Below are 20,080 nucleotides of genomic sequence, written 5' to 3' on the forward strand. Positions count from 1 at the left end.
AACATGGCACTTGTCTCAGAATTTTTTTTCCTGTATACCTTAATATAACATGTTATATTAAGGTATATAGGAATTTTTTTGTTATATTAAGGTATATAGGAATTTTTTTTTGTTATATTAAGGTATATAGGAAATTTTTTTCTGAGACAAGTGCCTGTGTCGTCAGTTCATAAAAGACTCTCTTTCATTGTGTTACAAAATTGTCGGAAACGGGAAAAATCTTATTTTTTTAAAATGTATGAATGTTGTGGATATTGGTTATAAATCACATTTTGAAAATAAAACTTCTGTTTCATTTGGTATCTTGTGGAGAGTTGTTTCATTGGTTATCAAACACATCTTAAAAATTGATGCACCTGAGATCACCCCTAGTTTTTGGTGGGGTTCGTGTTGCTTATTCTTTAGTTTTCTATGTTTAGTCATGTGTACTATTGTTTGTCTGTTTGTCTTTTTAAATTTTAGCCATGGCGCCGCGCTGTCAGTTTATTTCCGATTATTGAGTGGTATCTTTCGTCCCACTTTTATTTCTATATTTGACAGACATGCAGAAATTTTTGTTTCAGTCCTGGAAATCGACATTGCATACATCTCAGGATAATGACAGTCGTTTACCGTAATGGTGCAAAAATCTTGCTGTGTAGTATCAGTTTTGACATATACATTGCTGAAATCTCTGCTTAAACTAGTCCTAATCTATGAAGAACTTCTTTACATAGAAATTGCCGACATCTCAACTGCTAAAGACATTGCCATTAGCTTTTGACAATCACATTTCAGAAATGTAAATCAGTACAGTTACATTTAAAAAATTGCAGCAGTGCATCAACCCTCTAGAACAAATTACAGCCGATTCCATTGAGTGTGTAGGCAAAGGTAATATCTTAATTTGGTTAGTTTGCTTGCTAGCTGAACCGTGAAGTCAGTGTTAGGTAAGGTAAACTGTCCTCCTTTAAGAGTAGACTAGCCCGACAGGTGACCAATCTATCTGTCTGTATGACTAGGCTACTTCGAAATATGGGTAGTATACTTTACCTAATAATGACTTCGCGGTTCAGCTATCAAGCAAGCTAATCAAAGATATTACCTTTGCCTACACGCAATCACTCAATGGAATTGGCTGTAAAGAATGAAGCAGAATGATGGATTGCTGTTTTATATCCTTTAGCAAATAAGATACATATCTGGGACGAAAGCATAATATGAAACCTACTTTTTATTAAGCCGATTTTAACGTGCTAAAGTTCAGGAGGTAACAGTCCTCATGGAGACATGTCACATTTATAAGTATTACTCTTGGTTAACCATTCTTTGCTCTAACTTCTAAGTGATGCCGCATTCTTAGTGGAGAAGTAGAAAAAAGTCAATATCAGTAATTCAAGTCTTTGGTTCAACCTGAAGGTGAATCAAACTTTCGACAACCCGCACTCGAGCACGCTAGATCCACGTTACCACAGAAATGGACAACTTATCTTTATGCAAATAAACTCATCAACGATACCATGCAGGATTGCCGAAATTCAGTTATGTATGGATGAACTTTTATTTCTAAGTGTCTCTCTTTCTTTCTTTCTGACTGGCTGGTGGTTTTGAATTCATATTTGACGCAAAATAAGTAAAACAAAATAAAACACGGCAAATGTGGCGGAATAATTAATTCGCAGCTAGACGCGGGTCATGATTACAAAATTCCCTAGAAGAGACAGTGTGATATCGAATTTTGTGTTAATTCAAAAGATATTATTTATTGATAGTTACAGTTTGAATGTCGTCGGAACGGCATTTAATAGTCAAACAATTGTCTTGTTTAATGCGCTGTTTGACTAATGGTCGAGTAAAATCGATTTTTCAAAATTATTATAAGTAAGTTTGTGGAGAAAAGATTTCTAAATATTGTAAGAATTTAAATAGTATTACAATGTACTGTGTTATAGACATCGAAGGTTAATCATTTCAATTTAAACATTGTACTTAAATTTATTTGATTAATATTTCAAAGTAAATATGTGGTTTATTTGAAATCAGTTACTTTCTCCTACTAAAGAGTCTAAAATTTACAACTTCGTTTCTGACAGGTAAGACATTCTTATCGGTTGATATTGGTAAGTAATTTTGCATTTGAACAAGTTCTTTGTAAAAAAAAACTAAATTATATATATTTACAGATTTTGGCCAGTAAAACAGATGATTAATAAGAAACTGTTGTATATATTTGTTTTGTTTGATGGTTTGTTTTGTTTTTTGGCATTCTATTGAATTTGATATTGTTAGTGCAGTTTCCTGTTCATGGTTCAAATCAAATTAGATGTATTTATAAATATATTTTTCGACATAAAACTAATCGTTTACACATGCATGAAACCATTGTCACTGAACTCCATCAACCAATCAAATTATTTTGTCAATTGGGACGATTTTTCTGCATATACACATTTTGGAGGGGGGGGGGGGGGCAAGGGGGTTTAACTGTTATGCTGTTATGGGGTAATTTAATTCTTTGTTATCTGTTATTCTGAAAATATATTTACTGTTGGCTGTTATTGTCTCATTCCTTGTTAGCTGTTATAGGACTATTTTTTTTAATTGTTATCTGTTATTGTGAGATTGTATTTGCTGTTAACTGTTATTGAAAATTGGAATGTTAGCTTTTTGACAGCCACATTGAATCTTAAATAGAAATTTAAACATTGTGATTTGGATGGAGATTTGTCTCATAGGCACTCATACCACATCTTCTTATTATCACTATTGGGGTCTTTCCACTGGTGATATGGAGGTCACGTATTTGCAGAAGGATTCCAGTAACAACTTGACATAAAAACAGTCGGGTCCAGGACCATTCCAGTATACATTATTATTATTCTTTGTAATAAATTCCATTGTCTGTATAATGTTGTACAACTTATATATTTGTACAAAAAATAGGAACAATTATAGTTTGTTTTTTTGACTTTGTACACATTTTTCTTACAAATTATAATTTGTATTTTGACTTTGTACACATTTTTTGTACAAATTGTAATTTGTAAAAATAACAATTTGTATAAAATTTGACTAAAATTCACTTATAACTATTACAATAATTTATCATATGGATTTTGTTATATAAAAAAAAGCATTGATACACCGTATATAATTTTAATTCAATGACCAAACAATAAATGTTATGTTGTACTGTTACACTACTGTCCAAGGTTAGGCACCAACTAACATGTTTAACCCCGCCACATTCTGTATGTGCCTGTCCCAAGTCAGGAGCCTGTAATTCAGTGGTTGTTTTCGTTTATTATTTTGTAGATAAATCAGGCTCGCCGCTGTTAAATTTCTCGTTTGAATTGTTTTTCGCTGGCCTTTTATATCTGACTATGCCGTTTTGGTTTGCTCATAGTCGAAGGTGGTATGATGAGCTATAGTTGTTAATTTCTTTGTCTTTTTGTCTCTTTTGGAGAGTTGTCTCATTGGCAATCATACAAAATTCTCCTTTTATACTTATTTACAAAATACAAAAATAGTATATATGTATCATTTGTTTGAGCATATGAGTGAAATATTGCCTTTGGGAATTACACAACATCTTTTGCTTTTAGCATTCATATTTAGAAGTTCTACTCCTTTACTTTGTATTTACATGAAAGAGAACCCCGACTATATAATTTTTTCAAAAGCTTTTTAACTGGTTCACATAGTGAAAAGTGAAGCTCAAAAACAGTTGCTACATTTAAAGATGTGTCTTTAACAGCTTCAAAAATTTAATTTCTCGATAAAATATCCTTTAAATAAGTGAATATATATGTCTCTGTTAAAGCCTAACCAGATCCATACAAGCAGTTATATAATAAGATCTACTGACTGTTCTGTATTGGTTCTGGACCGGACTGATTTTAAGATTTCATTTACTGTTATCTGTTATTGTCCCTCTTCATTCCTTGTTATCTGTTTTAAGCCAAATCAATTTACTGTTTTGCTGTTATTAGAACCCCCTTGCCCCCCCCCCTCATTTTGTTCAGTCTCATATCGGAAAGCTTGTCATCTAGTCATGTGCATAAAAAAAATCACGTTTTTTTGTTTTGTCAATGATGTGCAATACCATAAATATTTAATCAAGCCTGAGTAAGGTAGAGTGGGGTGCTCATTCAGTTTATGTTCATGTCCTTATATGTTTTTGAAGTAAACTGATATCAAGTTCTATATGAAGATAACTTCAAATGCAAAATATTCTTAGCTTTAAAACGTGTTTGTTTTAAGAAAAATCATTTGAAATGTTGGATTAAAGGGTGTTTGAAATTGCCTGATGTTTTGTCAACGGGGAACACATATTATTCGCCGTTGTTACACATCTATTTAAAACCAAATAACTGCAGCTTTAAACAATCAAACAATTGTTTGTATCAAATAAATTTCATTATAGATGAATAGCAGACATTTGAAAGGTGAAAAAAAACTGAAATTTAGGGCAATCAGTCAAAGAATTAATAAAGAATTACTTCTTTGAAATCGTTTTTTTCATTCAGGAAATTGGCTGAAAATCGTTGTCCGTTTTTCGGTCCTTTGCGGTAAGTGCCCTTATTTGGCCCCAAAATTACTGCAAATTTAAAAGTTATCATACATACTCTTAAATTACTGAAAATTTGACTAAGGTACAAGGTTTTCAGAATTACAAAAGAAATTTGGCATTGAACAAGTTACTATGGCAACAAATCATGACTTAATTTGCATATTTTTGAAATTTCTTGATTTTCCTTGTTTTTCATCAAATTTTAAGTATAAATTAGATTGATAAAGTATGTGCGCATACAAGAAACAACTTTATATTTGTAGACATAATGTTAATAGTTATAATAAAGCTTCTGTTAAATTATTTTGTTGTTTCTTGACTGCGCACGATGTTTCCACAACCAAAATAAAGATAGAAAACTGCATAAATTCTGTATTTTTCATTGTTTTTGTGAAAACAGAACATATTATGACGTAATTGTGACGTCATCAAATAAAAATCTGAATGATTTTCATTTATATTTCTTGACCCTATGCATTTCTAAACATTATCTGCCAATTTTAAAAAACTTATCAAACATTTTATTTTTTTGGGCCAAAACCAGGCCTTAATGCCCCTACTCCTTTGGTCTCATTTTAAAAAATTATCATGTTTGTTATAAAAATATAATTTACCGGCATATTTCTTCAATTTCAACTATCCTTTGAAGTTTTTACAACTCAAAATCATAAAACGGCGAAATTGTGTCCACGGCGAATATGCCGGCGCCCCACTAATAAATTTTAAAGTTTAGTTAAATTATAGTGTAACTTGGCACTTCATACGCATGAAATTTTAAATTAACGATTCTAAAATCCTTTGCTAAATGAAATAAAAAGTCAGTTTTATTGTAGATCTTACAAAAATACAACAAAATTAATTGTAAGTAAGTAAGTAAGTAAGTAAATTTTATTTAGAGTCGGCATATATATACATAATAACAGAGAAAACATGAGCTCTGGTGAGCTCTTTAACCGACTATCACATAAAAAAACATGCAGCATCATGCAAATACTACCAAATAAAACTAAAAAAACATGCAATATAATGAAAGCAACTCTATTTGATTTGTGAGTCTCCAGAGTCAAAGTTCATGTGGCAAGCGCCTCTATGTGCATTGAAACGGGTGAATCAGCAAATCACTTGGGATCATAAAATATAACAGACTAAAATTGTATGAATTGATTACTAGAATGGCTGACATCTTATATATTTCATATCAGGTATTGACTGGGACTATCATACAGTCTCTGTCACGGTTTATTGGTAAAAAATAAATAAATATTTACATGCAAAATAATAGTGCAAGGTTTTATTAGATTTTATTCTATTCATGGCTTTTTAATTTTCGCGGGGAAATGTGGTTGGCATGAAAACCATCATGTGACTTGCCAGCTTCAGAATCAAAATGGACGCCAATCAGATGTGACGTACATCCAAGCCAACAGCCAGTTGAAAATCGATGAATTCAGTGTAAAGATAACAATTTTTGCTTAGACATCATTCACTGTTAATGTTCAGATATATAGAAATGTTAGTTTTCTTTATTCAATTTGCATGTTCATGACTTGAAAATGAAACAAAAAGTCACGAACTGCAAGTGAGACAGGTTCGCGCACTGAGGATATAAAAAAATACTATTCTCTACCTACATACACAGAATAGAATGAAAGAAAGATTCGTGTATTGCATGAAATAAACGCATAAAAATAGGTGATGTCGTTTACATTTTATCGACTGAGCCTTTAAACGATTTTTTTTAACTCTGATGTATATAATTTAGTGATATACTGACGGACCTTAAAAACGCAACATACATTTTGGTTATTTTTCTTATGATGTTATTAATTGATCCTCATAACTACTAATCATATTTCTTTCAACTTTGAAATATTCAATATCTGACTTACTTGAGGTAATTGAACAAAGTATGTATCACAAATTTCTTGAAACAAAATCCATATAAAATGATTTATATAGTTATTTTTTTTTTGTGAAACAGTTCTTCCAATCCATGAGAAGGGGCAGGACCTTTTAAGGGACGTCGGGATCAGGTGTCTTTGAGCTCGGGTATTGCCAAGATTGAGTGATAAAAATCACAATCCAGCCATAAGAACATTACAGGCAAGAGTACATGTCATGAAATGATCTGTTGCTAGAAAATTTCATTCCAGAAACTCCTCTTGCCGACCTTACAATATTACAGTCTGCACCAAAAACTTTTTCAACTACTAGTCCGAAAACCAATATTTTGACATTTTTCTTATCATGCTTATTGGTCCAAACAAAGTTTTGCAAAAACTTAGTAGTCTGAAAGAAATTTTACTAGTCTGGGGCATCGGACTAGTGGCTATATAACCGTGCAGACTGCAACGATGTTACAGTTAGGTAGACAGGATGTTTTAATGACCAGCCTTGACCTGATGTATATAAGTGACATCACATCAGTAAAATTCGGTTATGCAACATCATTTGTGCCACTTAATTGTTTGAAAGGCCACCAAAGCGGTAACTAGCCTCTTCTAATAGTGAGGCAAAATATTTTTGATGAGGGGTCTGGGGCCGCTCAAGGCCCCCAGAAGCTCTGAGAAAAATAACGCAAAATCGTGCATTCTGAGCGTTTCCCAGACTCTTTCTGAAATTGAAATGCAATTAATTTTTAGCTATTTTTTCTCCACAAAATTCTGGTCTCAAAGAAAAAACATAGATTCATTATAATTTAAGACTTTTACGTTTTATGGACAACATTAAAAGACCGATATGTAGGATAAAGCAAAAATTGTAATTCTCATAATCATTAATACCGGATCTGTCTGTCTGTCTGTTCTCGTCTTGTATTGTGCTTAGACTTTGATGATTTTTTTTATGGCTAGATTTAGATATAGTGACAGTGCAGTATTATACTTTAAGTACTGTACTACTTAAGTCGGCACTAGGGACCATCTTGGTATTAATGATTCTTTTATTGTTGAAGAACCCTCCAGCAACTTTGACCATTGATCATTAGTATTTTTTCTATGCATTGACTTTGTGTGTGATTAGGTTTCGTGCACATTTACTCCATATTCCTTTATTTTCTATTAAAGGGTCTGAACATGACTTAATGCAAGTTAAGGGTCATATGGCAATACATTTTTTTTTCTTCAAATTATTTGATATCAGGAAATTGGTGACCGTACTTTAATTTAAACCATGTCAGCTATCTAGTATTATCTACAAAAAAAGCCAGTTTTGTTCTCTTTGATATCAAGTTCAATTCTCCATTCAGAAACGACCATTTTTTTCTGTGTCTTGTAGCATCGTCTATTCTTAAAATATTCTCTCGCACACTATCTGGACATCGGTGGGCATGCAACATTGCAAAACCACACCTTTAACAAATGAAAATTCACACTCAGTCATAAAGTAGGACAATAAATAAACAAAAGACAAACCCGGACACAGAAGTACAAACAATAGACCATCAACTTGAAAACTAAAAGTAAAATAAAAACATGGATCACGAAAAACATGCAGGGGCGACACCAGAGAGTGAAGAGAACTTGCTTCTTGCTAGACACTTTCCGTGAAAAAAAATTAATATTAAGACAATCTTTTGTTTCAGTTTTTTTTTTTTTTTTTTATTTCTAACATGAGGCATTTGCCTCAATGTAGTTACGGCCCTGGCAACGTCAACTGCTAATCAAGGCTTGGAATACTGTAAAGCTTCCAATTGACTTATATAATTAAATGCCAAAGAATTGACCACATTAAAAAAAATTAAGCCCTCCACTTTAAATGCATAATTGCCAAAATAATCTATGATGGGTGGGACAGAAGGTAAATTCTAATATGACATGCTTCTTTTGCTTTATGAATAAACTCATGCTCTAAATCCATAAAATTTGTTTGCACATGCTGATATTGACTTACTGCATAATAATGAATTTGATCAAATTAGCAAGCATTTAATATATATTTCATTAATTTAAAACACTTCCGAACTCTTAAATGATTCACATGATGTTCCTTATTCATTTATTATGACTGTAATGTGTTCCAGTTCGAAATTGACATATTGGACCTACATTGTAGATACAACAATCCTTTATGCTGGCTGTTCAAAGCTCCTCCCTCTGAAAAATCACATTGCCAGTCGTTTGCTTGTTTACAATCAAGAAAGGGAGGTTCATGAAAGAGCCTACACAATCACTCTATACTTTTACACATCTGACATAGAAATTAACTTAATTGTCCTAATCAGAATCGAAATAATTGATGCAAGCTATAATTTATTGTAGTATTTAACATGGGTAGGCATTATATTTGTGTCACTATCGCTTGGGCAAAAATAATCAGGAATATAATGCCTACCCATGTTAAAACTAAAATAAAGTAGCTTGCATCAATTATTTCTTAATTTATAATAGAAGCTCAAAAACAGTACACATAATATGTCCAACAGAATGGGATGACTTTTCTATCTGTCAATCATTAGTTACAGGCAGTTCATTGACATTATACTGAAAGAATTAAGAACTCAATACCAAATTTATATGATCTTAAATATACTTCTGGGAAAATGTTTATACTGAGGTATCACAAAGACTTAGGACTAAGTACACTGAATTGTTCATGAATTGCGATCAGTCTTTGCAGCAAGTTTTTTTGTGAATCGACTGCAGATGATTATAATCACTTAAAATATAATTCACAATTGGTATCTATTACTTGTTTGAAACAGTTGATATCTTCAAATTCAACATTTTAAAACTTTTCTCTGACATGGACACATGAAAAAGCATTAAAATTTTTGCCTTTGTGTGTAGTATGAAAAAGAATTTTTATTAGAAAGTAATTTATCTAGGAAATTTAATTTGTATTTATGCAATAATAATGCTTTTGATGTTTGTTTTTCAGAAATAGAAATGACTGAGCAGTATTATTATTGATTTACAAGATGATTAATAAAGACCTAGATGTGGACAGTATAGTGGAGCAACTTCTTTCCATTAAGGAATCTCCAAACAAGCAGGTTTGTTGGAAATTTATGATGATTGAATTTGATTGGTATTGCAGATGTACATGTTCATCTGTTACATTGTAAACAATTTTTATAATTTGGTAGACACACATTCTTTTGTTTTTTCATGGTATAAAATAGTGGATTACAAATTAAAATGAGCGCAGAGTGAAATGTTTTTAAAATTTTAAAATTTCCTTTTTTCTAAATGAATAACTGCTTATTATAAAGGTTAGGGTTGAAAAAGAAAAAAAAAATTATAATCCTGGTCAAATATTAATGAAATTATATTCTACTTCAATTTATATTTACAGGTTCAGTTGCCAGAAACTCAAATAAGGCAATTATGCCAGCTATCAAGGGAATTGTTTTTGGAACAACCTATGATTGTAGAAGTTGCCTCCCCTGTCAATATTGTTGGTGATATACATGGACAGTATGAAGATATGTTAAGACACTTTGATAAGTGTGGTTACCCACCAGATGCTAATTACTTATTTTTAGGGGATTATGTGGACAGGTTAGCTTTATTGATATGAATAAGAAAAAGTCGAGTACCGGTATGAGTGCCAATGAGACAGCTCTCCATCAAAGTCACAATGTATAAAAAGTTAACATTTCTAGATCAAAGTACTGCCTTAAACCCAAAACCTTGGCTCACACTTAACAGCAATTAAGCTGTAAAGAGCTCCAAAATTACTACAGGTAGTCTTAAACAATTCAAACAGGAAAACCAACCATCTTATCTATAAAATAAACGAGAAAGGAGAAACACCTATGAACCACACCAACATAGGACAAACACTGAACAACAGGTAATCAACTAAGGACAGGTGCATAAAAATGTAGTGGGGTTTAAACTTTTTAACAGGTGCCAACCTTCACCCTAACTCTGAGAAGTACAACATTACATCCTTTAAAGACACATTGAAATAGCTAAACTCGTTTACAAAGACATTTTGATAAGAACAAGTAAACATACACTGAACAAATAAGTTTGATCTATAACACAATATAAATGTAATATTAAAAAATCAGTACCTACACCACATAGACATAACAGGTAGTACTAAAAGAGATGTAGAGTGTCAATAAGACAACTCTTACCTGGGACACAATGGTGTTAAATAAAACAATGTCCATTGTTGGTTGTTTATTACAAGTAATTTGTGTATGTAAATATATCCCCAACATGTTGCAGATTTAAGGATGTATTCTTCTGTCTTTTCAGTCTTGTTTAAATCTCGTTTTTGAATAATTTTGAAAACATGTGATACAAGTGGAAAATATCAATGAATCTTAAAAATATCATAATCAAACATAACTCTGTGAAAAAAATGTGTATTTACAATGAATGGTTTTTGAGTAATCCAGTTTTCAAATTTTAAGACCAATCAAGTCAGTATTTTTAGCCAAAAATTTGAGAAAATGGGTGAGGGATACAAAAAATGATTTTACAAGAATCATGTACATCCCCTATCGTTTTGGTCTTTTCAAATTTCTTACATTCTTGCATTTTTTCAATCATGTATAACAAAAAAAGTTGAAATAATATGCATTGTATTCTTAAAACTGAGAAGAATCACAAAATTACAAAATTGACAGCATGGTAAATTTTACACAAAAAAGCGTCAAAATTTGATAAAACTTTCTTATATTAACACCTACCTATAGTTTTCTTAGGTAAAATGTATTCAGATTGGTCCACTTCATCTCTATAGAAAGTATGAAAAAAAGTTTAACTGTGATTTTTTTCACAATAATAGCCCAAAAATAGGTAAAAATCGATGAAAAATGGGAAAATCATCAAAATTGGGCATTTTCAAAGGGCTGTAGCAAAAAAAGATGTGCACCACCATATGTTTTTTACTTCACCAATTATTTTGTTACAGTCTTATAAACCCAAAAATCAGGTTAAGAAAAAAAGTTTAATTCTAGAAATTTTTGGCTCCTCAGAGGTGTACATCCTTAATTAAATTATACCTGTAATACTTAAAAGTTGTTAATATAGTTAATCTTTGTAAAATATGACTTTAAATACATGTACATGAAAGGAAACTATTTTGTATGATGCTAATTTTGCTATGTTAAAGTTAGTTATCTTACAGCAAAATACTCTACTGCAAAACTACTTATCAATAATTTGATACTGAATTTTCGACTCTCCCTTGACACCATTTGCGAGTATGGTCTTGGGGAAACAATGATAGTCCGTTGGAAGGGGAAAATAAATGGCTGACCGGTGTTAAGAAAGAGCCATATCTCCTGCAAGTTAAAGACACCCTTGTAAATTTAGAAAAAGAGCAGGCTAATGCTGCTACAAGGCATCACTCAAACCTGCAAAGTGAAAAGGGATTAATATAAGTTGCAAAACTTGTTCCCCAATCCACTATAAATTAATATGTTTAAACTATAATAATTTGAATCGATAAATTGGTTTCACATCAAATAAAAGTTTGGCTCCACCAAAACCTTCATTCTGCCTTGGGAACAAAAATCAGATTGATATTATATATATATTTTGTATGATTTTTATGTATTTCAGAGGAAAAAGGTCACTAGAAACTATATGTTTACTTTTGGCTTATAAAATTAAGTACCCTAAAAATTTCTTCTTGCTGAGGGGTAATCATGAATGTGCATCAATTAACAGGTAAGTTGTTAGTTTATAGTGTCAAGCAAAAAGAAAAAAGGGTTTTGAATACATGACAAATCCTTCGAAAATATATATCCATTCAACAAATTAAATGTCAATATGAAAAAATTCCAAAACAAAATCTCGACTTTTTCTCATTTTCTGCATTTATCCACAATGAACATGTCTTTGGTTAATCACTACCCTAGAATTCATTCGGAAAGATGTGCATCTTATTATTCCTTACATCTAAAACTGGGTATTTATGCAGACAACATAAAACAAAATCTGAAATGTTGGAAGATATCTTCAGTTAATTTGATTAGTGTGTAATTGTGGTTTATGCCATGAAATAGCCTGCATGTTATGAATATTCATTATGATTATATTTTTTTTTACATACACTAAATAGATATATTCAATTCAATTTAATTCAAATATTTATTGTCATATAAGATCTAAACAATAAGTTTGTGACAAATAATACAAACATAAACACAAAATGCATTTCTCAAACAAAACCATATAAAAACATTACGTTAAACATAAAAAGTAAAAAAGCTGTTGATTTTGCAGAATATATGGGTTTTACGATGAATGTAAAAGAAGATACAACATAAAATTATGGAAGACATTTACAGATTGTTTTAACTGTTTGCCTATAGGTATTATTTTACTAAAATATAAAATACCAAATAATTTTAGTTAGCAAGTTTTTGATTATTTCAATTTTGAAATTTTTATATATTATTTCAGCTGCATAGGTAACAGCATACTGCTTATTTTAGAATAGTTCACTTTGTTAAAAAAAATTGGAAAATACCATAGTTTCCTATATAATTTTAGCTGCCAACTCTCTTGGTTGTTTCAAACTGTTTTCTTAACATTTCATTTCTCTATTGCTCAGTTTTTTAATAGCATATAAAGCTGACTCCTTACTTTAATATTGAAAAATGAAAAGTAAAATAAAATTGTTTTGAAAATTACAATTGCAACTTCTTGGACTTAACTTAATAGAAGTTGATGCTTCAAATCCAATTTCTATATAATGAAAGTTATCCTATGAAGATCAAATAAGTCATTAACTTGTATGTGTTTAACCAAACTTGTCAAGAAAACAATGTTATTGAAAATGACATAATTCATGCATGGTGTTTGTACCTATTTGGTCTAAAAATAGGTTCAAAAACATATTTGGGCAAAAATGATAATACCAATTGTCTCAAATTAGTACAAATGTATGATTGCTAAATTCAATTTAAAATTCAATTTAGGTTTATATTGCTTTATAAAAGCAATCTTTACCCTTTACTGATAATGAGATTATTTAGATTGTTGCTATATCATTTTTAGCTGCTGTAGTGGAAGACACAATATTTTGTATGCATGGAGGCTTGTCTCCAGATCTAAAAGAGATGTCTCAAGTAAGTTTGCATAATTATAAGAGAGAAAGATTAGCCATGTGAACATTGTGTCATACTTTCATGTGGCTAGACAATTCCAATACAAAATGAAAAGATTAGACTTTATGCAAGTCGCACTCTTTAAAAAAAACAAAAAAAACCATCTTAAATATTGGTATCTAAAGGCAGTTCCAGAATTGATTTTGATGGGGATTGAACACACTTCTTTTAATATTTGATGGGTGGTGGTTGTGTTTCATAAAGATAGCCTATGATGAACAATTTAAACACACAATTGATTAGAAAGTTATTCATAGTAGGGTAAAATAATATGTCTCCCATATGTATGTCAAACCCCTCACCCCACCACCCTACAGACCAAAAAGGTTTTCAGACTATGTAAAGAATAGAATAATGCAAAAAAATATAAAGGTAGATTATTTGCATTTATAGTTCCTATAACATAATGAGTTGTATTCATTTACTTTTTTAGTTGAATAAATTGGAAAGGCCATTGGATGTTCCTGACCATGGTTTGATATGTGATCTTTTATGGGCAGATCCAGATGAGGTCAGTAGAACCATCAGCAAATACATAATATAAACAAAAATATCAATTTTCATAAATCCCTCTGCAGACATGACACCTCTTTATTCACATCCAATAATAGAGAGTATTGACATAGTTAGAATTTTAGATACATCTGTGCAAATACAAATAACATTTTGAAAGGTACTGTGGGATACCATTTTGTTGGAACAGGTGAGCCATGCATTTCATTGTTCAACAATTAAAGCTTGTATGCAGATTTTTGTAAAATATCAGATACACATGAAAACATGATTTTTCTTATTAATTCACAAAATTGGTTCCCACAAAAATAAATGTATCTACAATATTGAGGTCAAGGTAAAGTAAAGGACGATGTCACAGATTTTAGTAAAATTTGGCATGTGGCTGTCAACCATTGAACTTTAAAAAAAATAAATAATGCATTTATTTTGATTAATTTTCTTAAATATTACTGCTTGAATCTAAATATGTGATCATTTGTATAGAAAGCAAATTTGACAAAAAACATGTCTAAAATTTGTCCTGTGAATTATTATAAATATAAGAAGGCTGTAATAGATTACATCCACTAAAAATCTGTAGTCTCTTTTTAGGATATAACAGGTTGGGGAGAAAATGACAGAGGAGTGTCCTACACCTTCGGTGGTGATGTAGTGTTAGATTTCCTGAATAAGCATGACTTAACATTAATAGCAAGGGCACATCAGGTAAGATTAAAGAGAAGTGTTTTTAAACAGCATCATACATGCAGAAACACTTAGATTTCAATTTATACTGTTAACACCTTTTAATGACCATAACTTAATTCAAGAGTAACTAGACTGGCCAAAAATAGTTAGTGTCTACAATACAGTTTCATATGAAAGTGCTTTGGTGAGATCCAGTATAAGAACTTATTTTATATATATGAATAATTACAATATAGCTAAATATTAATAGTGTAAAAGAAAGCTAAATGCAACAATTTGGTTATTGGGGAGTTTTTTTTCATTGAAGGATATTTTGACCATCATAAAAGGCTATATGGCCTGTGGGGATGGGGATTCAGTTTGAATTTGGAAGGAAATCAGATGTCCATTGAATGATTGCTGAACTCCCACAAATTAAATGGATTTTTTAAAGTGTTTTTTCTTCATAGTTAAATTCTCTTTGAAGATTTTAAACTTTTCAATTATAATGTTTATTTTTTTTCTTGCAGGTTGTAGAAGATGGATACCAATTTTTCCAGAAGAGAAGTGTATGTATAAGTGTTAAGACTAGTAGTAAATTGGCATCCTTTTTTAAAAGGCTTTGTTAATGCAACATATTAAGTTTTAAATCAGCTTTCTGGTTTTGGGATAAAGAAAAAAAATGATAGAATTTATCTATAGGAAGTGTGTAAAAAACTTACATACCCAGATTTACTAGAAATTTTACACATTATTGGCATTGGTAAATGTAAGAGTAAGATACCTTTTGAAAAAAATATAATCATAACAGGTTTATGGGACTGTAAACTGCAGAATGACAATAATTGTTTCCATGTTATTCAAATTACTACAAACTTAAAAATACACTATTGAGATTGGTGAATGCAGACTTGTTTTTCATATGAAAATTTTCTGGTTTGTTCTAGAGTTATGGTACTTATATATATATATAGTCATATATAAGGGGATATTTAAACACCAAATACAAGTCGACCGTGCAAGACCACAATGGGTAGTCAAGGTCTTTACCCCCTCCCTTTCATCATCAAATACAAGTTTTTCTAGAGCTATTTTACTATATAAAAAAAATTAGGTGATATTATTGCCAATGAGACAACTATCCATCAGAGTAAAAAGTGCATTAGTCAATTGATGGATACAGATAACTTACAATTGTTTGAACCTTCAATGCATGTTTGTGCAGTTGGCTTTAGGTTATGCCTGCATGTAAGATTTTTCTGTAGTTTATTTCTATCTAATGCATATACATTTTGTCGCTTTTGTGATTATGATAATTCTTTATTTTCCAGCTACTGACTTTATTTAGTGCACCTAACTATTGTGGAGAATTTGACAATGCTGGTGCAGTATTAGTAGTTTCAGAAGATTTGACATGCTCTTTTCAAATTTTACCAGTAAGTATAGCAGGTTGGAATAAAATGTCAGGTACTATATTATGCTTGTATGTACCCTTAATGAAACCATTTATTTACATTAAAAAAAAATCTTAACTTTATTTAACTTGAAAGTACATTAACTTGAAAGTACATTAACTTGAAAGTACAGTTATCTAACACACTGGTGGACCAGATTTTTTTCCAAAATTAAGCAGGGTGTCGAAAAACTGTTTTGCAAGGATAAGCATATTTTGGGATCAGAAAAAGGTGCCAGTTAAAGCAGGATTATTGAATACTCAGGTGTCCGATTAGGCAGCTTACAATATATTTCTGAGAAACTTCAAGAAAGTTATTTAATGAATAACTAGAAGAAAGAATGAAAAAGAGTAAAATTCAGACTTAAAAAAAGAGGCTCGCGGGTATAAAAAAAACAGCAAAAAAATTAAACATTTGCTTTTTCATTACAAATTTTATTTATTACACTATTATTTATTACTTTATGATATGGTACAAAAATCCACCCGGACAAATCGATTTGGTTTGCCCACGGATGACTTTAAAAATGTTTAAATCATTGAAAAAGCTCCAAATTATTAACCTTTGGTGCAAAAATGTCATTTTTAACCGGATTTTTGTGACAAAAATGTCGGTTATTGATTTGGGGATGTACGGCGGGCGGGCGGTCGGTCGGGCGGGCGGTCGGTTGGGAATTAAATGTTGTCCGTGCATTAACTCATGAACCATTCAACCGAAGCTTTTAAAATTTTAATATGTTGTTACTGACAACTAAATGAAGGTCAAGTTCAATAATGGCGATTTTGACTTTTACCGTTCAGGAGTTATGGTTCTTGAAAGATTGAAAAATGGAGTTTCCAGTCGTGTTCGTGCATTAACTCATGAACCGTTCAACCAAAGCTTTTTAAATTTTAATATGTTGTTACTGACAACTAAATGAAGGTCAAGTTCAATAATGGCGAGTTTGACTTTTACCGTTCAGGAGTTATGGTTCTTGAAAGATTGAAAAATGGAGTTTCCAGTCGTGTCCGTGCATTAACTCAGGAACCGTTCAACCAAAGCTTTTAAAATTTTAATATGTTGTTACTGACAACTAAATGATGGTCAAGTTCAATAATGGCGATTTCGATTGTTACCGTTCAGGAGTTATGGTTCTTGAAAGATTGAAAAATGGTGTTTCGAGTCGTGTCCGTGCATTTTCTCATGAACCATTCAACCAAAGCTTTTGAAATTTTTATATGTTGTTACTGATGACAAAATAGAGGTCAAGTTCAATAATGACGATTTTGACTTTTACCGTTCAGGAGTTATGGTTCTTGAAAGATTGAAAAATGGAGTTTCCAGTCGTGTCCGTGCATTAACTCAGGAACCGTTCAACCAAAGCTTTTAAAATTTTAATATGTTGTTACTGACAACTAAATGATGGTCAAGTTCAATAATGGCGATTTTGATTGTTACCGTTCAGGAGTTATGGTTCTTGAAAGATTGAAAAATGGTGTTTCGAGTCGTGTCCGTGCATTTTCTCATGAACCATTCAACCAAAGCTTTTGAAATTTTTATATGTTGTTACTGATGACAAAATAGAGGTCAAGTTCAATAATGACGATTTTGACTTTTACCGTTCAGGAGTTATGGTTCTTGAAAGATCGTAAAATGGCGTTTCCATTCACGTTGTTGCATTTACTCATTAACCATTCAATCTAAGCTTTTCAAATTTTAATATGTTGATACTGATGACAAAATGGAGGTCAAATTTGATATTGACGATTTTAACTTTCACATTCATCAGTAATGGTTCTTGTGATATTGCCAGGACACAAATAAATGTTATTAAATCCGGTTTGCTGTCGTTGTAACAGCCTCTTGTTTGAAGTTGAAATGGGAATATCTTTTTTAACTCATCGGTGACCTATATTTTTTATTATTGTTTTCAATCAGACTGTACATAAACTAAATATTTGTAAAATTTAAGCGATTTCTGTAATTTAGTTTTTTTTATTACGATATCACCAATATTTCTCCTATTAGTTCAACAGAAAAAAACAAAAATGTATGCTTCTTTCGGAGGCAGATCGTGAGCTTAAATTGGGTGACCCCATATTTTTATTTTATATTTCTATTAGGTATAAGATAAAGTTAAATCATAGAAAAAAATAGAAAAATCCTATATTAGAAAAAAAAGTTGATTTAGACCCGCGAGCCCCCTTAAGTACTTATTCACTGTTTTGAAAGGATTTTTATTCCTATGAGAGTTGAAGAGCTATAAATTTGTAATTCATTTGATTACTTGTTTTTCAGCCACATAAAGAAAAGAAGGTTATTGTAAAGAAGAAGTAGTATTTGATGTTAATAACAAAGACACAGATAATGGATAGAAAAAACTAATCTAAAATTAAATTATTAGATTGTGTACATTGTGCTTCTCATCGAACTACATGTACACTTTGAATAGAAACTTAATCTATTTTATATAATGTGCTTTTATGTAGCATAGGTAGAAGTTATTCCCCTTGAATACTGTACACAACAATCTGTAGATTTACGAAATAAGATTGGTCAGTGAAATTTTATGGCTGATCATCCATTCTACATTTTTCCAATTTTTCATATTTTTTACATCCTCCCTTGGCTTGTTAAAAGGTCTCCATGTTCAACTACGACAAAAAAAATATTTGAAAATAGAAAAGATATTTGATAGAATAACCAAACTTTTTCAGTAAAAAAATTTGATAATTCATGAATATTTGACCAACAGACATAACAACTAGTGTACACAATGAAACACACTCCAATGTTACTGATTTTATTGATTACTAAATAAACATTTATTCTTTCATAAATTGACGGGGTTGCTTTTTTATTTTCTTGAGGGTTTGAATTTGATTCATTTTTATACATATTTGTTATTTGTTTATATTTTTAAGTTTCTGCATATTTTGACTGAAGGATACTCATTTAATTAGCAGTATTTTGCCAAGTGAAATTATTGATAAACATCAATTGATTGTATGTGTTAAATGATATTCCATGTAAATTCACCTAACCTAAAACAATGTGTTATTTAGTAAACTTTTATGTACTATGTTACTTAAAATTGATAGTCTTATGCCTGTCTAAGAATAACTAGTACGATTTTGCTGAATATAGTAGTTTAGTTTTTGCAAGGAAATCAATTTGAAATATTCGATACTATACAATATAAAATATCACTTGCAGCATTTTATAATTTGTTTAGGCAACACTTTTTCAAAGCACTGGCAAATGAATAATTACTGTTTGCAACAAAATCAGGTTTAGGTTATCAAATTATATTCTCCTGGTTCAAAAATTTAGTTCAAGAAAATTTCTTACTAAACTGTATAGCATGAAAAATGTTGCATCAAGGCTTCTTTAATGCTGATAATATCATATTTTAATGAGTTCAAATCTTATTGAAGTAAAACAGAACTGTCTTATGTTATTCCTTATGCTATAAATTGTTATTTCTTGTTAATAAAGTGTTAGATAGAAATAGTATTTGTTTTTATTTGTCCTAAATAATAGCATACACGTAATGTAGTTTAAAAGTCTATTGCTTATAAATGTAGTATTTTATAAGAAATAAACTTAATTTTGGCAAGAGTGCACACTAAAATGTGTTTGTGTTTCCTGCTTTGCTGATCATTGATTTTGTGTTGATACATGTAGTCCTAAATATCAAGCTTTACTAAAAGCATCCCATACACTTAACATGATCCAAGAAAATGATGCCAAGATCAGATAAACCAAACCAAAAATGAATGGACAAATAAAACCTGCCAGACTTACATGTACATCATAAAACATTTCTATTCA

General features: G+C 30.8%; 1 protein-coding gene across 2 annotated transcripts; it reads left to right on the top strand.

Annotated features, from left to right (window-relative positions):
• Positions 1 to 5,890: 5,890 nt before the first annotated feature.
• On the top strand, positions 5,891 to 19,757 carry LOC139488041 (uncharacterized). Of its 2 annotated transcripts, none has more exons than XM_071273357.1 (11): positions 5,891 to 6,004; positions 9,431 to 9,545; positions 9,848 to 10,053; positions 12,079 to 12,186; positions 12,745 to 12,833; positions 13,522 to 13,592; positions 14,065 to 14,142; positions 14,739 to 14,852; positions 15,344 to 15,382; positions 16,145 to 16,249; positions 18,545 to 19,757. In XM_071273357.1, the coding sequence occupies exons 2-11, from the start codon at positions 9,471 to 9,473 to the stop codon at positions 18,581 to 18,583; spliced, it is 924 nt and encodes a 307-aa protein (XP_071129458.1). In that variant the 5' UTR covers positions 5,891 to 6,004; positions 9,431 to 9,470; the 3' UTR covers positions 18,584 to 19,757. The 2 variants fall into 2 exon arrangements, with proteins under 2 accessions (XP_071129458.1, XP_071129457.1); XM_071273356.1 differs by having other exon boundaries at positions 5,925 to 6,064.
• Positions 19,758 to 20,080: the final 323 nt, after the last annotated feature.

This window comes from Mytilus edulis, chromosome 9 (genome assembly GCF_963676685.1).
Source record: "Mytilus edulis chromosome 9, xbMytEdul2.2, whole genome shotgun sequence".
NCBI classification, from domain to species: Eukaryota; Metazoa; Mollusca; class Bivalvia; order Mytilida; family Mytilidae; genus Mytilus; species Mytilus edulis.

Excerpts from the sequence above, each read along its gene's own strand:
- LOC139488041 (XM_071273357.1), top strand. The coding sequence starts at position 9,471 with ATGATTAATAAAGACCTAGATGTGGACAGTATAGTGGAGCAACTTCTT. Across the intron at positions 12,187-12,744 it reads GAATGTGCATCAATTAACAG|AATATATGGGTTTTACGATG; the intron begins GTAAGTTGTTAG and ends TTGATTTTGCAG. Across the intron at positions 12,834-13,521 it reads TTTTAACTGTTTGCCTATAG|CTGCTGTAGTGGAAGACACA; the intron begins GTATTATTTTAC and ends TATCATTTTTAG.